The 20,752-nt window shown below is 44.9% G+C and overlaps 2 protein-coding genes across 2 annotated transcripts in view; one reads left to right on the plus strand and one right to left on the minus strand.

Annotated features, from left to right (window-relative positions):
• Positions 1–20,540, plus strand: part of T265_00111 (hypothetical protein) — a gene marked incomplete at both ends in the record, with an annotated part of 26,658 nt that extends 6,118 nt beyond the window's left edge. Inside the window, 8 exons of the mRNA XM_009163768.1 lie at positions 550–1,071; positions 1,945–2,095; positions 4,280–4,394; positions 5,455–5,885; positions 10,036–10,416; positions 16,355–16,556; positions 18,047–18,399; positions 19,880–20,540. Of these exons, the coding sequence (XP_009162032.1) occupies positions 551–1,071; positions 1,945–2,095; positions 4,280–4,394; positions 5,455–5,885; positions 10,036–10,416; positions 16,355–16,556; positions 18,047–18,399; positions 19,880–20,386 (2,661 nt within the window). The remainder of the gene's footprint in view (positions 1–549; positions 1,072–1,944; positions 2,096–4,279; positions 4,395–5,454; positions 5,886–10,035; positions 10,417–16,354; positions 16,557–18,046; positions 18,400–19,879) is intronic.
• Positions 3–5,082, minus strand: T265_00112 (hypothetical protein; the record flags this gene model as incomplete). Its single annotated transcript, XM_009163769.1, has 2 exons — positions 3–117; positions 4,982–5,082. The coding sequence occupies 2 exons, from the start codon at positions 5,080–5,082 to the stop codon at positions 3–5; spliced, it is 216 nt and encodes a 71-aa protein (XP_009162033.1).
• Positions 20,541–20,752: the final 212 nt, after the last annotated feature.

Genomic DNA, 20,752 nt, shown 5'->3' on the forward strand with positions numbered 1-20,752 from the left:
TGTTAGCACAACCACGTGAAGGGTGGAAGAGAGCCAGAGGCGGTCAAACAATCACTTGGCAGCGAAGTATGAAAGCCATTACCAGCAAGCTCAGCTGCGCTGGTCATTGCCGTCTTTCTGGATGGGGACGCCGAGACGGGTCACATCAATGGTTAGAGACTTTGTCAGACGTGGCCCAGTCGTGCCCTCAATGGCGCTCGTGCATCCAAGCTGTTGCCTTCAATGCATAGCTCTCTTTCCAACCCCCCCAATCGATAGTCCACATACAGTGCCGTATGCACCAATTTATCAGCTTCTGCACCGCTATCTACCCCACTTCTCCAGTCATCGGTAAATGAAACTGTGGCAGCTACAACCACTGCATGACGGGTACGCGGTTATTACAGCTGACAATGATGATGATGACCTATAGTCCATGTATTGTAACTCATTGAAATTGTATTGTTTTTGCGTTAGAAATCTATTCAGAACGACCCTGCAGTTTCAGTCAGGTATGGGCAGTCCTGTGTGTGCACTCTCAGTATCTCGTCTTGTCCCATTTCATTTCAGAATGCCAAAAGGAAAAGTCATTGAAGTTCGTCCGAAGAAGCGAAAATCTGGTCATCGACCGGAGGAACCATCTACACCAACTGAATCCCGTCAGCAAAAGCGTGACCATGACCATACATCCCACTCCAGCGTTGACAGGATACGGTTGACCAAATCCAAGGGACGTTCCCATGGAGAGAAACACTTCCTTGGGGATCTTCCATTTAGTGGGAAGTTACAAAAACGAATGTTTCTGGGTACGATCGTGGCTTGCCTGATGGCAGCCATCGTCAGTATAGCGTTTCAGCAATACACAAAATGGCACCGTGCCTACCTGGTTAAGACTCCCTTGGATTCACCCAAAATAGTTTCCGATGATTCAAGCTCACAAGAGCTGTTTTGGGGCAGCTACCGACCAGGTTTGTATTTTGGCATGAAGCATCGTAGCCCGAGACCGCTAATGGTTGGGCTTATCTGGACCATCCAGGACTACAGGAGTCCACGCTTCCGGCATTTGTGCGATCCAAATGACGGTGTTTTAAGGTAAGTGTTTTCAATTTTTAACCATATTAGTGTGTAATGTATATAGCGCAAAGTGATGTGAATACGAATACTGAAAATGAATTACGAAGCTATTGTTCACCATGGGCGGTCTGAGTGCAAACTACAGTATGGTAGTTTTCTTTATTCCCAGGTCGGGTACCTTGTTCTTGTCTATCCACAGTCGGCTATGAGCCCCGAAGTACCTCATGACCGGGACACTGTTTAGTGATCATCCGGACGTTCAGTTTGCGTTTATGGCAGATGAGTGATCGTGGTCGTTCAGTGTTTTTGGCCATATTTCGTTATCCTTGATTAGTAAATTCGTCATTTCTTCACTAAGACTGACACTTGAGGATGTGTGCGATACAGCCCTTCACTCTTCCAGTTTGTTTCTGTTCTCACCGTACTTGTGTCCATAAATGACCTCGCTAGCAGTCGTAGTTCAATGGCTTTCCTTTCGTTTCCAGAGGAAGTCATCTCCAGGTAGTTGGCATTGTGACTGACGTATACCCTTCATCACGTCCTAGAGATATTCATCAGTTAAAGGCCACGCTTTGAGTTTGCTAAGTCTGTTCACCTCACATGCATTGGAATAGGCCAACTTGAATATATACCAACTTAAACACTCCGCATTCAATCCCTTAGCCTGGCTATAAGTGGTATCATCCATACAAGACTGACGTACGAACTCCGGTCTATGTAATGCATTATCCTACCGCTCTAGGCTGCTATGATACCGCTGTTAGTGTAGACTGAACCAATCATTGGACTGAAAGTTACCAGAGTATCTTGGCTCCAAAATCCCTCACCATGTTTTCCACGCAAATGTCCAAAAACGTACTTGCATTTCAAACGTTCCTCAAATCTTTCTAGTTATAACTGGCTGGAACACGACGGTCGTCGCTTTGGCACACAACAAATAGTTGACCTCGACCATATCATTACTGTTTCATTCGTCAAACAAAACACTGGCGCCACTGGTGGAGACTGGACTATTCGCATATCCGCGGCTGCCAGGAATCAGGTATTTTGTCATATTTGATATCAGTTCCGCCAATTCTATACCGATATATAAATCCAGCTTTTAGTAGACCTAATACTCAGATAGCCGGGCGGTGTTCACAGTTCTTTCCACTAGAATTGGATGTCATCTAGGCTCGGTTATACAATAGTATTTTCATTGTTTCGCGTTCACAGCTGAAGATCTTGACCAAAAAGGAGCAGAAGCTAAGTGAAAGGGGCATAATCCAGTGGAAGAGTTGGACGAAAGCAGGCAGCATAGACATTATCGACGTCATTTCAGGGTTACACTCTTCGGCGTTTCTTGCCAAGCACTAAGAGAATTACGACTATCCGGTCCTGGATGCCTACCACGATAACCGAACCTGAGCTTTTCCTAATCTCCCGCACGTCGTCCGTCTCTTGGTTTGCTCCATGTCGAATAAAACATCGAACAGCACTCTTCTCAATGGATGATCGGACACATGTGATCCATAACCAAGCCGCCTGTTGATATTTTTCACAGTCCATGCACCTGCTTCGCCGTTGCTTACTCATCTGATCGTCTAATCAATAAAAAAACGGATCCAAAGCTATATGAACTACGGTTGTGAAATTTGCTGGAAAATATCAGGGTACATTGTGTCATCCACCCACAGAGACCACCTGCTACAAATGTATGGTAGCAAAGCCGATTTGGTGTGCATTCCGCTTTGGTCGCAAAATTTAAGGTTTTACGAGGATTGCTATGGCATTCGGACCCTGTGATGACGACCAGTTGCTTGCGACCAAAGCCTCTGAGCCTTCAACAGCAGTCATTCTTCTGGAGGACTACCATTCTCAAGGATATACTTCACATTGCTCATTTGAAGTCTTTTTTTTTCGAAAGCCGTCCAATACTTCTGAATAATAAGGACAAGTTACCGGTGTTAACGTCATCCGTGATTGTTTACTCCTCCAGGTGCGTCTGCAATACGTGGATCGTACTACCTGTCAGATTACCACTTACCTCTCCGATTGTTGTCCAAAGCACTGGCCTGGTAACAGCATATATTCATTTGGAAGTCTCATTCTTACCCGCTTGATCGACACAGGTCAAGGGCTAAGTACGAATATAACCTTAAAGGTTATGAATAGGGCCCATCACCACTCGTCTAAATATGTATGCACGAGTAGCCTGAAAACTTCTGAATCAATGTGTATCAGGCTGCGAGCTACCAGTCCATGCAAACAGACAATTTCAGCTGAGGCTTCTCTGCTTAACTGGCCACATGTCTGGAATAGTACTAATGGCCACTGAGATCTAGTATCAGTAGGAACATGACAGCAGTACGTGTGCATCCACGCACATGACCCAAAACACGGAACAACTGCATGAGACTCTTCAATGAACCTTTATTATTACCTGTACCTGGAGTAGCAAGTATCTCATCATTTTTTCTTCACTCAAGGTCCAATTTGCTATTCGGTATTGTTCTGCACAGCGCTATTTTCCGTTAGAAATTCAGGAAGTCCTAGTTTTCCGCTCGTTCCTGCGTGGCTCGCTACTAGAATAAGTCCTGCTGAGAACGTTTTTTTAATGTTTTCCGAGGCCTTTTCACCTCATTGAGGTTGAGGGGAAATATAATGTTTTCAAGGCATCTGCACTCTTGACTTGACAGGAAAATACGAAGAGTACAATTAGTCTAAATGCTGTCCGATGGATCCGCGTGACCCCACATGCACAGACACTACAAGGTCTAGCCACCAATGACTATCAATGACATTGTGGTCTTTAAATCGTATCAGTTTGTTTTGATTGGGGGAGAGATAAATGTTAGGTGCTCCTGAATGCCTGTTAAAGGCTGGGAAGTGGTTCTTTCCCATTCTATTTCTTCCCGTTTTAGCGCCTTAGAAAGCGGTAGTAAAGTCCCCGTGCTTATGTTGGTAACAAATTAAATGCACGTTTCACTGGGAGTCGTTGGCCGTTTTTCACATTAGTCCTGGTGTCAAATATGAGAATTACGAAGGTTAGTACTTAAGGATAACACTCGTTGATTCTATTACCAAAGCTTAACACTCAAGTCTGCTCAATAACACCGTGTTTGTTCTCATCTACTAATTTTCATCCCCATTAATTGATTCAGATAGCCAACAAATCCATTTCCATTAACTTCGCTTTCCGTTTAGAGTCATTTCCTAACTGTATTGTCTCCCAATTTTCACGCAGACGCATTCTACGCCACCACCACTATCTATCATTGTCTATTTGTATTACACGGAGAAGAAGAAAAACTACTATTTCGTCCCTCTGGCGGATGGTGATGCTGTCCGAACAATCAAGGGTAGGTGTTTCTTCTTTTCTTGTTTCTGTAGAATGATGTGTTTGTTTCGTATGTAAGTCTACTTCTGCTTACCTCTAGTCTATCGCGATTTGTGCCCAAAAAACATGATTTTTCCTCGGTTTAAGTGGAAGGTCTCCAACAACTGCATGACTCAGAGGTTATTCTCCACTATCGTTACAGCTCGAACAGCAGCTGTGTCAGTGTCGCTCATCGGGATTGAACATTCTGTACTGAAATTAAGTCAGAGGAAGTCACTGATGATCCAGCTTACACCAACCGAATCCAATCGTTCAACTGTAGAGTTCTTTCTGTGCATTAATGCCATGTGGTCCTTAGAAAGACCTGTGACATATTTTCGGTTGCTCGAGTCCATCTAAATGCCATCAAGTCTCCAACTATGGATTCGAACCATAGGGTTTTTGGTGGGGATCTGTCGCCCAACACGCTACTGACAAAGGATTTAATTGTTTATAGTTTGGATGGGTTAATTGGTTTTGGTCAGGTGGCAGTTGATCTGTTCGTCAAACTTGGCAACTGGCTTGAAAACGTTTACTCACCATTCCAGACGCACTCAACCACACACTGACGACATCTCCTTGCATGGGGACGAAACGTCTGCAAGCCAGTTGCCCAGCTTGGCGAACAGATCAACAGCCGTGTGTGCTGCTGCCCGTCGCCACACCCACATAACGATAGGTGGCCTATTTGAACGCGACACACACTTAAGCATCATACTTGCTTTCAACCGCACCAAACAGCGATGTTTTTTATCTCACAATATCTCCCTGTGGGGACATTTTCGATGCGTTGAAAGGCAGTTTCTTGTTTCACAGAGATCTAGCTTGGCGAACGATCAACAGCCGTGTGTGCTGCTGCCCGTCGCCACACCCACATAACGATAGGTGGCCTATTTGAACGCGACACACACTTAAGCATCATACTTGCTTTCAACCGCACCAAACAGCGATGTTTTTTATCTCACAATATCTCCCTGTGGGGACATTTTCGATGCGTTGAAAGGCAGTTTCTTGTTTCACAGAGATCTAGCTTGTCTCTTCAGGCACCACAGTTGAACTGGGGGAGCATCAAATCCACTTCCACTCCACAAAGCGCGCTCGCCAAACCAGCTTTTACATGACCCACATTCCAAGTGAAGATGCTGTAATGCAATCATTATATTCTGGCTTGGGAGTCAGGAAGGACACAAATATGCTAACTCTGATACATCGTCCGGAAAAGTTGAACGAGGACGTGTTCCCAAACGCGTTTTTCCACGAAGTGTCCGTCGATCCGCCAGTGATGACTGATCCGTTCGAGGCTGCTGATCCGGAACATACTGTACTCGAGATAGAGTTTACTCAATCCGGTCGCTCTGGTGGTTTCCTCGTCGGACGAAGTTTCACTGAGCAGCTTGCATCACTCTCAGCAGATTTCCACAAACGATTTGCTCAACGTTTCCCTGTCGATTTAACCAAGTTTACAGAGAGACAGGCGAGTCGTTTACTTTTGTTAATGCTTTGGTCTATTCGTCCAGGCGTCTCTCCGCCCTGAATAATTCCGAAGTATTTTACGTACATTCTGGTTGTATCCCAGCTTTCATTTAGAAAGGGCTCTTTGATTTCGGTATCTCACTCTAATCACAGATTTTTGGTGTTTTCTTCTGACTAGTGAGTTCAAATTTACTAAACTTTTGGACCAGGTAAAAATTGACCCCATTACTGACACGCATTACTTCTCACTATTCAGCTGGTTCACTATTCACTGAGGAGAAAACTCAGCAATAACTATGCTCGCTAGCCCTTAATTTTTCATGCTGTCTTTGGTTTCGAAGATGTTCTACGAGTTCAGGTATTCGAGAATCGCACACGTTCTTTTTAGAGGCGTTACCTGACGGTTTGCTGTGTACGGCTTGTCTGCATACTTTCTGGCTGTATTGATACTTTAGATAAATTCTTTGTGCGCCATCCGATTCTTCGTCTCTTGGAAGTATAGCGGACAGTCCCGATTCTCGTTAAGTTCACTTTTAGCAATGCGTTAATGTATTCGTAGCTCGGGTTGGTTAATTGGCTGTTGATCAGGTAGTACTGGGGACGAGGTGGCTCAGTGGTTAGGGCGCCAACCTACTGAAGGTCCGTGCTTCGGACCCGACTTCTGCCCCTCGACTTGCCCCGTCTAGGCTTGGGCAATCTGGCAGTATTCCAGCCCTCATGCTTCCTTCGGGTGGCATGGCAGCTAGACACCAAAAGGATGTTGCAGCTGAGAGGGAACACAGGTGATACTTGATCTCTTCGCTGAGCTTGGTAATTGGCTTGCAAGTGTTTCGTCACCAATCGTGGAGACAGTGTCAGTGCGCGATTAAGTGAGCCACCGTGCACTAGCACTGTCTCGTCGCATCGTAACGAAACGTTCGCCTAGAATATATCGAGTGCCATCCGATCAAAAGCCAATACTTTCACTGTCCATCCGGAATCCATAGTTACCTTTCATCCCTCAACGGTTTTCTGCATTCGGGAAGCGTGCATTCAAAAACTTGCCCAGTACAATGATCTCCCAAAAATAGGCTACTAAAAGGAGGTGGGTTACCCTGGTGAAGTACTGTATAGGATATGAAGCTAATGCACCTAGAAAAATCTCGCAAAAAATGTGTGGTCTTCAGAAATTTTTTAAAAATAAATTGTTCAACAGCTCCACTTAGTTTTATCCAGCGATATAAACACAACTGAACTCATACTTAATATCTCTACTTTTAGACGTAAGTCTCAGTCATTGCCCCAGAGCAATCTGCTTGAGTTCGTCGGTTGCCAGAATATCACTTGTATCGTAGTTTGCGGCTTGTCGTATGTTTTGCTTTCGTTTTTAGACCATCCTTAGCGGAATCTCTATTCGTCTCCAACTTTCTCTTAAGACAAGTAGTGTAGTCATCCGAAATCGATATGGACTTGTGACAAAAAGCCCCTTGTATCTTATAATATGACCCAAAAATCATCTTAAAAGGGTTATCATTTGAGAATCGGCTTTCACCATAGGTTTCAACAGTTCCCACTTCAGATTACCAATATTTCGCAACTAAACCTCACTCATCTCTCCAGTTTTTGTATTCCTGGTGTACCCTGGCCCCATATACAGAAAAGGAGCAGCAACTAATGCTTAGCGGGTGAGGTCGCCCAATCGCTTCTACTAAAACTGTCTTCGTTCGAGCCCATCGCTGGCGAAAACTTCGCGGGTAACTAACCATGCTATGAAAGCATGAACTTTAAACGGCCCCACTCAAAAGGCATTCAGCGGATCCTCGTGCTTTCCTGGTTAGGGCTCACCTGATTTCGCCTGAAGATTGTTGGAAACTTTAGAGTACAAGACACATAGCTTGAAGCTCTAGACAGGCTGCTAGCTAAACGTTTGTCTGTCGTTTTGCGTTTGGTTTGTGTTGGGTAGGGATTCCCAAAATATGCTTGATCAGTTTCACAAATGGCCTGTAGCTGCGGTGTAGTGTTCCAAGGTGTTTATTTCACCATTGTTCCAAGTTGAGAACAACTTGTTCTTTGTGGCTTTCCTCAAGGTCGTTAGCCTTTCTCCTCGCATTGCCATACCTTCGGAATTTTAGTTCGCCCATCATTATTGTACGATTATTAGGCCTTAGTACCTCCTATTTGTGCATTCTCACCAAAAACCATCCTGTCTCTCTAAGCACATGGCGTGGTGAATGACACAAGTTGTAAATACTAAGGCCTAATTATCGTACAATAATGATGGGCGAACTAAAATTCCGAAGGTACGGGAATGTGAGGAGAAAGGCTAACGACCTTGAGGAAAGCCACAAAGAAATAGTTGTTCCTGTCTCTCTAAACACATAGCGTGGTGAATGACACAAATATTCCATGATAGCCAACTGTGGCTATGATTGCGAGCATTCCAACTGAGGAACGAAAGACAGCGCGAGAATAGGTAAACTCAGATTTGAGTACTAATGATTTGAGGACATGAAAGTTTGAATCAGTTGGGGCGTTTGGAAGCCGTCGGCGCGCTGTATTGTGTTCCAACCTTGCGTTGTTCAAACTTGTCGACCGTACCTGGGGACATGTGGTTTCTGATATATTTTGCCATAGGTCATACGGTTCATTATCCTTCCTCAAGGGTAAGATCGCTTCGTGTATAACCGAATTTCCAGGGGAGGGGTGTGAGGAGGCTCCTTCAAAAATCAAAACATTTCTGGCAATGAGAGACTGAGATATTCAGAACATCCGTTGGGCAAGACAGCTGTGCATTCGTTATGAAAAGCTCAACCTGGATGCTTCAGATATCCCACCATACTAAGCTTAGCATAGCCTGAGGAAGTAAAAGAAGACAGTTCCTATAGGAGAGCTCGAGTTGGCTAATGGTTAAGGTGCCAACTCACTGACCGGAAGGCCTGTGGGTCGAACCCAACCATGACACCTCGACTACTCCTGTCTTGGTCGACCAACCTCGTGGTGTGGTAGCTAGGCACCGAAAGGGTGTGACAGCTGAGCAATCTCTCGAAGCGAAAAGGAGTCGTCTGACAAATTTGGATGGAAAGCACACTTCATATTCGTGCGTTGACGACACTGACTAACTGTCGTTTCGGAGTTATTCCCCGTAGTTCAGTTGAGAATATCACTTTTGGTCGGGACAACACATCCACACACATCGCATGCTTCACAAAATTGTGGTTATTGTACTGTAATTATTTATTGGATTTGTTGACTCATATTCTGGGCCTGGAGCTCCTCAGCGAGGGGGTGTACGAAGAAAATCGTGTTCTTAACGGGTCTAAGGGTTTGAAAGCAAAACTCAAGTAGAGATTTCTGTCCGGATTTGATGATGACTATATCAAACAACGCCTAAATCCTGAAATACAAAAATTAATACTGTTACGTCTGTTGACCATGAATTCTGCAGTGTTGACAACCCTAATCATCGGTGGCAGCTTCAGAGTAACTCCACACGTAGGAGTGAGCGCCTAACAGAATTTGCCTGGTGCCGTTCTCTTACCGAACTTTTACCGGCTTTCGTAACGTTTTCGTGGTCTCTATTCTGGCCAACCGACCAACCTCAGGGAACCGGGTTCTCGGCTCCGTTGGTCACCTGTCTCCAATCTTCTTAGACTGTGTTTCTCACTTTGATTAACTGTTCACCTGACTGGCTTACCGCTACCTGTATATTACTATTATTGCTGTTATTAATGTTTCAAGTGTTTCAGTGTGAGCACAACCGGACTCAAGAGAAACGTTGCCCAGCAATAAATCTACCGATTGTCACCAAACTTTTTCGAAAACAGACTCAAGTAGCTCTTTCAAACATAGGTCTCTTTCACTTTGCACAACGAGTTCCTTATTCATCCACTTTCTGCTATTTTTCGATAGTATTCATTCTGCTGACCTGAACTGTTTTACTCTACTGTACATTCATCTACCCGAAGTGGTCAAAATAGGTAGTTACTGCCCCAGCTTACAGAATGAGTATGGCCGTTTTCACATACTGCAGAACAAAACACCCAGTGAGGGCACACAATTAGAGTATAAACTGACGGTAATGTTTTTCAACACCTCTTATTCTCCCTTGCTTTATGCGTTCCTGTCGTTCTAAAATCCACTTTTCCCTGTTCTGTCACTCATTTACTCTTTAGGCCAACCTCTCTAAGGTCGCGGTTAGCAATCTCCTTGGTGGTATCGGCTACTTTTATGGCCATTCTTTGATTCAATCACCTCACACCGGCCCAGAACCAGTTGAAGGCTGGTCCGCACCGTTATTTACCGCTACACCTTCGCGTTCGATGTTCCCACGTGGATTTCTATGGGACGAAGGTTTCCATGGCCTTGTTCTGGCACGCTGGGATCCGGAATTAGCCATGGAAACTGTCGGCCATTGGTTAGATCTGATGAATGGCGATGGGTGGATTGCACGTGAGCAGATCCTGGGACCCGAAGCACGATCTCGCGTGCCTGCACAGTTTGTCGTCCAGCATGATTCGGTCGCTAATCCACCGACGTTGGTTTTGGTCATCGAGGTGAGTATGTTGTGTGCACCTCAGTTGGTCAAACTTTCAGTGTCAGCATAAACAAGGGCAAGTGTTTTTTACATATTCGACGGAATGAGCTATACTAAGCATCATCCGTATTTTTGTTTTTCTGTTTCCCCTGGGTCACGAACCCTGTTAGTTTGAAGAGGAAGCGAGCAAAACAGTTCCGTCTGCATTTCTGGATCCTGCTCTCCCTGAAACTACTAGGCCTTTGGAAGCGCAGTGGTCCTAGTGTAAATTTCAGAGCAGTGTGCATTTTATGGAGCTTTGAATATAGCCCCTCTGGTCGTTAGACTCAGCAGGTGAATTCATCTACCGAGCTCGTCTTCAACCCTACTACTCGGCCCCGTCAGAGGTTCAGTTTGTTTTTCAACTTCGTTTGCCCGGGATGTGGTCCTGGCTAACCCCAAATTATTCGTCTCACAACCATAATTTTTGCTCGTTTGTTACGACGAGAAATTCAGGTTAGAAGGTCTACGAAATAAACGTGGATCTCGAAAACACTTTACATTATTATTAGTTTGCTTGATTGGAAGTTTCACTATCCATGCGAGTTGATAGCTTTGTTACCATATTCGTGCAGCTATTCATCATCATCGTGTGAACACTGGTGTGTGCCTTTGCTTGATCCTACTTTCCAGCATCTCACAAAACGTAATGAATACCTGTGTACTCTGCAGTACAACATCACAGTAGAATTGCGTCCGTCGAATTAAGATGATGTGACACAAAATACTCTCAGTCTGGATTTGGGCCGTTTGCTTTGATACCCAAAAACGCTCGTGTCGTGGACATCTTGTGTTAAATTCGCTAGACTTTTAAGTTGGTACAGTCCCTTCTGTGCTTAAAAGAAAGGTAGTTGTACTTTCATGTTGTTTCTCCGAGTAGTTTGAGTCGTTAATTTCGTCAGCTGCTCTTCAGTTTACCATTACATGCACGGGGGAGCACCACGATAAGGAATCAGACATTTCGTCGCAAGTTACTGTATTATTGAAGAGACAGTTTTTAATTATGTTGAACACTGTGATGAAAATTGCCTATCCGCTATAGCGACTCATCCGTATCGAGGAAATTCATACGAGTATGACAGCAAATTAGTTATTTTCAACTGAAATTGGATGGAAAAAATTGAAAATTGCTGTGGGAATTTCATCATAATGTAAAATGACATTCCTCCGAAAGGATCATTTTTTATAAGTGGACTTCATGGGACTTCTAGGGAAGCCTCTTCTGACCGTTATGAAGAACCCAGTCTTGTTCGGTCGATTAAGCTGTTCTTTACACAAAAGGGCATTTATTTATGCTTCCCGCGAGCTTTATCTATATCCAAGGCGAGGAGTTTCCGAAAAAATTGCACACAAATTTTTGGTCTATGCATCCGGAAAGTCCAGGTAATTCGTTCACTGATCCAATAATCTGAACCCTGTCTAGGCTTGGGCAACCTGGTAGCATCCCAGCCCTCGTTCCTCTTTCGTTTGTCATGGGGGCTAGGCACCGAAAGGGTGCTACAGCTGGACGATTTCACTAATGCGATGGTGTTAACCGAAGAAGTAAAGCTGTTCGCGGGTTTTTACGTAAACTTATCTCAGTACCCAGTCAGACCTTGTCGTTTAGCACTCACTGACTTTGTCGAGGATGATGATCACTTTCATCATGCTAGTCTGATCGCGTACATCACCTAGCGTTGCATGCAGTTTGTGGATAAGTGGCCAACTTTAATTGACACCAGGCCACTCATTCTGTCCAACACATAATAAACCTCCATAACATAATTTGGTGCTATCGCGATACATGTATATCTTTGTAATGTACTGCTCATAAGGTTTCTGAAAATCCGTCGGCAGCACATGACCGGTCTCGCCCTTTTTGGAACCCATCAGGTAGGTGCAGTCCCCGGGTTTCCGTCAACCTTGTGTCCTACTTGAAACCAAATTGCACGAAATTAGCGAATATACACTCATTTGAAAACTAAGTTGGTTTTTCGAGAGACTCATCTGGAATCCAGCTGAATATCTCCTTTGTGATGTTCTCAGGCAACTGAATGAGGCGGACCGGTGCAGCACATTCAGTTGCCTGAGAACATCACAAACGAGAGATTCAGTTAGGTTCCAGATGAGTCTCTCGAAAAACCAAATTAGTTTGCAAATGAGTGTATATTCGATAATTTGCTGCTCTTCTGACTTCAATCTGGACCATAGAAATTAGATTCGCATGCGAAATAAGGTTAGTAGTTAGCTGGTACGACAAGGACGGACCGAAACCAGCATATAGTTCATCCGAACTACTTAAGACTGTGGCTTCGTGATTCTGACACTTTGGCATGCAAAGCCCAGCCCATGAGTTTTGCTGTATACGGAATGCCCCAACTCACAAAATACTACAGCGTTTGAAAAATGAGCTCTGTAGATAGGTTCCCAGGTCCCCTACATCACGGTAACTCTAACTACCGTGAAACATTAGGATATCCAACAACAGTGATGCCAGAGTGAGATAAGTTAGGTGGGGTGTATAGTGTAGCTCTGTACAACCGCAACTATTTGACCGACAGAAGTGAGATTCGAACTTCAAGATTCAAATAAGATTCCTCTTAGTCTGTGTCTTACGTCAAATTTTCACGCTTCATAGGGATGTACCAAGGAGCACCGTACAGCGGAACCTGTCTTCGTCTAATGACCAATCATTTTGAACGTGTTTACATCCACTTGTTGACAGTACTGACCATCCGCTGTATGGAGAATAGGAGATTTTACCCGTCCACATTGAGCTGCTAGTTTCAAGAAATTGAATTTTATTCCCTTAGTAACAAGCGCAAATAAAAATCCGACAACTTCATTGAACTGGTGACACTGGCACCAAACAGTCAAAAGAAAGACTACGATGTTAACCCGAAAAACCCTGCTTACTTCGCCCTCCGTCCCTTGAGGCGGGGGCTTGCGTAAAACCCTGCCTGTTGCCCACTGTTAGACATATGTCGCCCAAAAATACATCTTGGCTCCCAAAGTCTGTGTCAGCTACTGTTTCCAGCCGGAAAGAGCGAAGCGTGGCTACAAAATGGTCTGTTAGGCCTATGGTTCAGTAAAAGGCTTCAAGTGGAAACCCCACGGGCACGTTAACGGTGTGTGCAAAAGCTTCATCGGGCAGTCGTAGCACTTGGGCTTGCGTTGCGGCAACACCGAACCACATACTGTCTAGCGCCATTATTATTTTTGAATAAATGGCTTCCCTTTGGTTCACAAAATTGTAAACATTTCCCTCTGATGCTGCTTCAGAAGGCATTCCTTTCAAGACCACTTAAATCAACCCATTCGCCTCAGTCTGCACAGGCGGACCTCCGAGGTTTCGTCAGCTTCTGCTACTCGCGTGGAACAATACCTGCTGAAAGAGAACTGTCAGCTGTTGCCGCCTACGTTAATGGACCTTGATGCCCCTAACTTTTCTTTGTCACCGTGATCGAGACGAAATTTCCGACGCTACGAATGATGCGACCTTTAATGCATCGATTGAAACAGAACAAGAGCAGCCGGATGTTTTCTGATGACATGTCTTTCTGTCAAGATTCCACATTCCCCGTCTCTGCATAGGTCTAGCCAAGTAAAGGATGTGAGGACCTCTCACCTAAGTCTCACCTCGTCATATGAAAACAGGGACTGATTTCTATCCCTGATGACCAATTTAAAAAGGAGAAAAATGCAGTGGGGATTTCCATATCTGACTCGAGTCTCACTGTTAAAGACCTCCATTTCCGAAATTAAGCAAAGGCAGAGTTCAGCACTGACGATGTCACCCCGATTCGGGATGAAAAATTCGCATTTCCATTGGCAAGCTGTGTGAACAGACCAACAACCAAGAGAGCCTATCCCTGATGCCAATTTAAAAAGGAGAAAAATGCAGTGGGGATTTCCATATCTGACTCGAGTCTCACTGTTAAAGACCTCCATTTCCGAAATTAAGCAAAGGCAGAGTTCAGCACTGACGATGTCACCCCGATTCGGGATGAAAAATTCGCATTTCCATTGGCAAGCTGTGTGAACAGACCAACAACCAAGAGAGCCTAGCTCACCATTTTAGGGATAGAGACATTGTCAAACATGGCCCAGTCGCGCCCTCAATGGCGCTCATGCATCCAAGCTATTGCCTTCAATGCATAGTTCCTTCTCCAACCCCAACCCCACTTGACAGCCCACTGACAGTGCTGGGTTTATGCGCCAATTTATCAGCTCCCGCCTGCAATGCGTAGCTACTCCCCCCCCCAAATCACCAGTGAACGAATCTGCGGCAGCTACNCCTCCAAATCATCGGTGAACGAAACTGCGGCAGCTACAACCACTGTACGACGAGTACGCGGTTATTACAGCTGACAATGCATGAATGGCCATTTTATGGTTATCGAAAACTTTCTCATTTCTTCTGCGCTTCATTTGATGTCGATCGCCTATCTCGTTTAGTGGAGGTGCGTTGACGGGGTGAAGAACGGTCGTGTTAGTTAGTCGAACTCATAGCGTTCCATCAATCATGGGCGCCTTTTTTCTAACACCGGGTGACACTCTGGTTAGACTGTTATAGCCTCCATTACAATGCAGTGATTATCGTATGCCACCACTTGACTGTGTTAAAGTAATTAATTAAATTAATTGCCTTGAACATGGAGCACTCTCAGCGTCGTCCCTTGCACTTCTCGACATTTTTACACTATTCTCTTCAGAAACCGTGCGTATTTGTTCAAACCGTGAAACTTGGGCTATTTCGCTCAACGGGTTATCACAAATGGAGCTTCGTTGTAGCTCACTACACTAGGCTCCGTATTTGACCGAAGTGTTGTGATCTTCCAGTCAAACGTGGTCGTTTATTCACCTTATTGATTGACTTCCTCGTGTGTTCGATAGCACAAGTCAAACACATTTCTGATTGATGCTAGCAATATCCAATAATATTGTGGCATAAATAACATGTTACTTTCCATATACCTGGAACCATGACTATACTGGAATAGTGGAAAGGGGTGTGAAAACCGGAGACCGGTTTGTGAGCAAACTGAAATGTGAACCGGTCACTTTTTGCACACGTATTTGCCTTGAGCCTCACACAGTGTGCAACTAATTTAGATGCCAATATCAGCGTACATTGATGGATGGTTTTCAAGTTTCCAATAAACTGTTTTCGACGAAGGACGTGAGGTCGATGGGGAGAACATAGACGGGTTTGGGAACTGCGAGTTAGTGATTCCGATATTTGCACACTTGGTTTATTGGCCAAAACAATCCGAGCTCGGGCGTTTCCAAAGAACACAGGAATGGGATCAACGTGGTCCCAAAGACCAGTCAAAAGTTGTAGGTCCATTTTTGGAAAACCTCCACCCTTTGTGGTGAAAGCTTCGGATCGGTCGAAACTCAGTTTTCCGCTGTGAACTCCAAAGATAAGCTCTTCCTTGGCGTGTATTAGTATAATCCCCGACCATGTTATTTTATTGGCCTGTTTGCTGTAGTTCGTTTGGCGAATGGCTACTTGACAATACATAATCGCGCTTGAAATGTCGTGCTTGTCACGACTTTAATGAGAGTGGTATTCGTCTCCTTCAAAACCGGGTGTTGCTGTAACACTCGGTAGCCATCTTAACCGTCCATGCCCCAATGCCTGAGGTGCGGTTTCGGCTTTTTTGGGTTGTCGTTCTATTGACTGGTTATATAAAGTTATGATAGACAGGATAGCATAGCGTTTTCCGTCGTCTAATTGCGCCATTCTTTCAACGAACCATTACTCATACCCAACTATTTCCTCTGAACGGTAAAACCACTCGTAAATGTAGCTTCACAATCGTCTGTATTAGGTTCCACCATGAATCCCTCCATTGGTGGAACTCGAGTAAATGCTCCAAGCATTGCTCTTACCTAAGAGTATCCTCGCCACCATGTTTCTCTCTTTTTTGCAGGCACTCATTGAAAGCATTCCGAGGTTTACGGCTGACGAAGCCGCACGTTTCCGACATTGGTCTACCCTGGTTTTGCCCCGACTGCACAAATGGTATCAGTGGTTCAATCGCACTCAGGCCGGGCCCGTTCCGTTGAGCTACCGATGGCGTGGGCGTGATCCAAAAGCAATTCATCAATTAAATCCTCTGACTCTCAGCTCGGGTACGCCTGCCATTCCCCCGTTTATTCTTCGCTCTGTGAACGATGGCGTCAATCTGCAATAATGTTTGTAGTTTGTTGAACTTGCACCTTTGTGTTGAAGCTTCGACCAACGACGTTTCCGGTCATGCTTCCTTTGGATTAAGTTTCGTTTACTCATCCACCATCCCCATCTATCAGTTTCACGTGTCGCCCGACAAACGACCGAATTCTCGGCTAATTTCAATCCAGTCACAAGGGATTAACTGACGTATAAGAATGGCATATCGGCTGTGCTTATAACAGTCTGCTTTAAATAAGTAATCCGTCAATTAAATTTTGTCGATGCCCCCTCACAGTATTTTCCTTTCTGAAGTCAACCAACTATTCGCGAATGAGGAAGTGTCTTTTTTCAGTTTTGGATTGGTCACTGCCTTGATAACATACTCTTTTCTGAATTAACAGCTTCCTGCCCGGCGAATTTCTCTGTTTTTCTCTGAGTTTCCAGATGAATACCATAGTTTCCCATAGTTTAGCTTCTTTCATCGATTGGCTCCCACTTAGGCTTCGCCTGTGAGTTGCATGTAGTTATTTTGTATTCTCTATCAACCACCCTCAAACTACTGTTGTACTCCCCTCAGTAATACTTTCGGGGATTTCAGATTGTCTCTTCGATCAGGATGTTTTTAGTGAGAGTTATTCCGGTAAAAACGGTGACGCACATGTCTGACACCAGGTTAATCGCATTCTATTCGTATCTGGCTGTTTCAAACAGGCTTTTTGACGATAGGGTATATGACTATAACCTCATGTGAGGCGGATGCCCCCGTGACTGATGCGAGCCATCGTAACACGCTAGGCTGTATAGCGATCCTCAAGTCTTCATCTTGGCCGTTACAGAATGACAGTTCTTTTCATTTCGACAAACTCGGAAAAAAACCATCAGGCGTGACAATTCGATACAGTAACAGCAATTGTAATCGTTCGAAACACCTGTCCAGGATTTCGCAGTCTGTTCTTTCATCTTATCCGTCAGCTTTATTATCGTTGTTGCAACTAGACAACTGATGTTCTCTGCCTATCGAAGACCGAATTCTCGGCTAATTTCAATCCAGTCACAAGGGATTAACTGATGTATAAGAATGGCATATCGGCTGTGCTTATAACAGTCTGCTTTAAATAAGTAATCCGTCAATTAAATTTTGTCGATGCCCCCTCACAGTATTTTCCTTTCTGAAGTCAACCAACTATTCGCGAATGAGGAAGTGTCTTTTTTTAGTTTTGGGAGAATAATTACCTCCAGAGAGAAATCTGCGTGCCTCTTCGATCGAGGTCACCCTTAAAGGGTGTATGCGACGTTTGGAATGCTTGTATGTGAAGAGAACGAACGCGTGGCAATCTATGTTGGTTGCTTCGATTCTCCGTTGAGGAGATTTCTGTCTATTTTCAGACCATGTCGCTATTGTCTCTCTCTCTCTCTCTAGCTTCTGATTGTTCCTTCTTCTTGCTTCTAGGATTCGACGACTTCCCCCGTGCCTCACATCCAACAGACTCAGAGCGCCACCTGGACCTTCGCTGTTGGATGACTGTGTTTGCGCGCACAGTATCCCGGCTTGCTTCTCTGGTGGGACAGTACTTGCAAACCGAGTCAGGTGCTAGTAGGCTACAACGGCTTGAAGAAGCCCGAACTTTGGCTACACACTACGGGCGGTGGGCCGATCTGCTATCCAACATGGCCAATTTGGATGAGTTACATTGGTCCGAAGTTGTTGGACGGTATGCAGACTATGGCTTGCATACTGATGCTGTTCGTCTAGAAGTTCCTGAAACACCTGCACAACTACATCAAACTCCCCCTCTGGAGCCGGTAGGTTGTTAGTTCATTGGTAAATAAGTTTTTCACCTTATTTCTAGTCGTAAGCCTGCCTACTCTACACTGACCGTTTTGTCATCAGTCTACTGCGTGATAGATTGTAATGCTTGCTTCCCAATAGGCACGTGACATTATATGTTAGTGTCGCATAGGTTGACCAATGGGGGAGAAACATACAACATCTAGGGCAAGGTTTTATTGCTCAGCCTTCCAACCGGCTCATCAAGAGCAAACTAATCACTAAAAGGCAAACGAAACACGGGGATGAGCATCCCAAGGATCGTTGAATCAACCAAAGTGAGTCGGTCATATCTGTGGACTTCAGCTGATGCCCCATAGTCCCACAATTGATGTTCACAAGTAACGATCACACAGTGGATGGATTGTGTAAACTGCCAAAGCCCTCTCTCAGCTTCGTTGTGTATTCATGGATTAGCTCTTTTGAATTTTCTAAACCTGGTCGAACAAAACATCGCGCTTTATCAGAGCGTGCCGCCCAATGACAGTCCTTTTTGCAGCTTTTAGTATTGCGAGGAATTTTGGGCTATAAAGCGTGCATGTCTTCTGTGTTGTGCAACGTGCACTCTCGGCAATGCACCCCTGCAGCGGTGGGATCCTCGGGTTGTACTAAGCGTCCGCCAAAAGGGTCGTTAATGTTGAAAAGTGTTTTTTGCCTCCGATCATGATGAAGCCATGTCCAATCGAAACTATGAGGCATCGTTCTTCGATAGGAAGGTGAAATCAGTAATAATAACGTGTGATAAGAAGCGCAGGTATTTCTTCAGATTTATGCGGCTGAAAGTGTCTCGTAAGAGAATTCCTTTGACTGAATCCCTGCAAGACTGTCGTTTTGTTCCAGTGGATTTTGTGTGAGCCAACTTTTCAAGTGTCCGTTGTTTCCGTGTGCCTAGGGTTGTTTATGGCATGCTTTCTCCTAATGGATAGATACGCCCCGGGAAAGAAGGCCGCGCTGCTCCTAACATCATGGCACTGTTGGTCCCTCAAGCAAAATTGTGCATTCTGCAACCGTCTTTCCTCATCACTTCCATACCTGTGGCAGATGACAGTGGTCAAGAGTCAGCTACTAGTTTTCGAAGAGCCTGAAGTGACATATCTGGATACCACATTACTTCATGCAGTCCTTCTTGAGCCAATGCATCTACTTTTGGAAAAACCGCACTGATACTAGCGGGCTAGTTTAGACGCAGAACGGTTCACACTCTGGGAAACAGGACCCACATTCTAGTTCACTGTGTTACAATTCATCCAGTCGTCTCCCCCATTTATCACCACAGGTGACCATTTCATCCTCTACGATTTCTTTCTACAATTTCTTCGGTGACAATCAAAGCTATATTGTCTTCCTTATCTTAGAGAGCCTCGGCTGAACATCCTTCAGGGGCTTGTCAGCATTGCTTGTGTTGGTAATGTGTCGAAATATTGGTATGTATTTCTCTGGTTTACTTTTCCACAGCGGAAGCCAGTCCGTGTTATCGACAAACCTCCAGCGCTACAGTTGGTCACCTCTTCGTACGGTTACCTGAATTTGTTCCCTTTATTACTGCGAATCATTCCACCTACGTCCCCTCGGTTGCCTCGTCTCATGGCCGATTTGTCCAACCGTGATCTATGGACTGATTTCGGAATCCGATCGTTGGCTGCGTCTACCGCGTTCTATCGCAAACCAAATACACCACAGGACCCACCTTATTGGCGTGGTGCGATCTGGATAAATATGAACTATTTGGCTGTGCGTGCCCTCCGATACTATGCGACCAATCCAAAAACCCCAGCCGACATTGCGGCGGAAGCCAGTCGGTTGTCTGGTCAGCTAGCACAGAACCTTGCTCGGACTGTTCTAGGTGAACTTGAGCGAACTGGCTTCCTATGGGAGCAATTTGATGATAGTACTGGCCGAGGTCAACGCGGTCATCCGTTTGCCGGCTGGACAACTTTGATAAGTTTGATCCTTACTGAATAGGGTCTCATTCTGTGCTTTTACGCCCTCCCTCGTCCGGTTCCTTTCGTTTTTTTTGTGGTTCATGTTGTGTTGACTGTTTTTTCTTGCTCTTTTATTCTCCTTGTTTACCGTACATTTATTGTTGATGATGTTTTGGATTGAAGTACACTTATAGGACATTCCTGAATTATTCTCAGGTGATCTGTTCAAACTTCCTGGGGAAAAGGAGGAGATGCTATTTGTTTCTCGAATACACTTAGTTACCATAGTATACTACGCGATACTGAACTGAATCACAACCAAATGGGACTCTTCGTGGACCGAGAATGTGTACCTTTCGTTCAAGTTTGTGGTCTCAAACAGTGGCACGGGTCGCACCGGTTACCT

The sequence above is a fragment of the Opisthorchis viverrini genome (assembly GCF_000715545.1).
Source record: "Opisthorchis viverrini unplaced genomic scaffold opera_v5_1, whole genome shotgun sequence".
NCBI classification, from domain to species: domain Eukaryota; kingdom Metazoa; phylum Platyhelminthes; class Trematoda; order Opisthorchiida; family Opisthorchiidae; genus Opisthorchis; species Opisthorchis viverrini.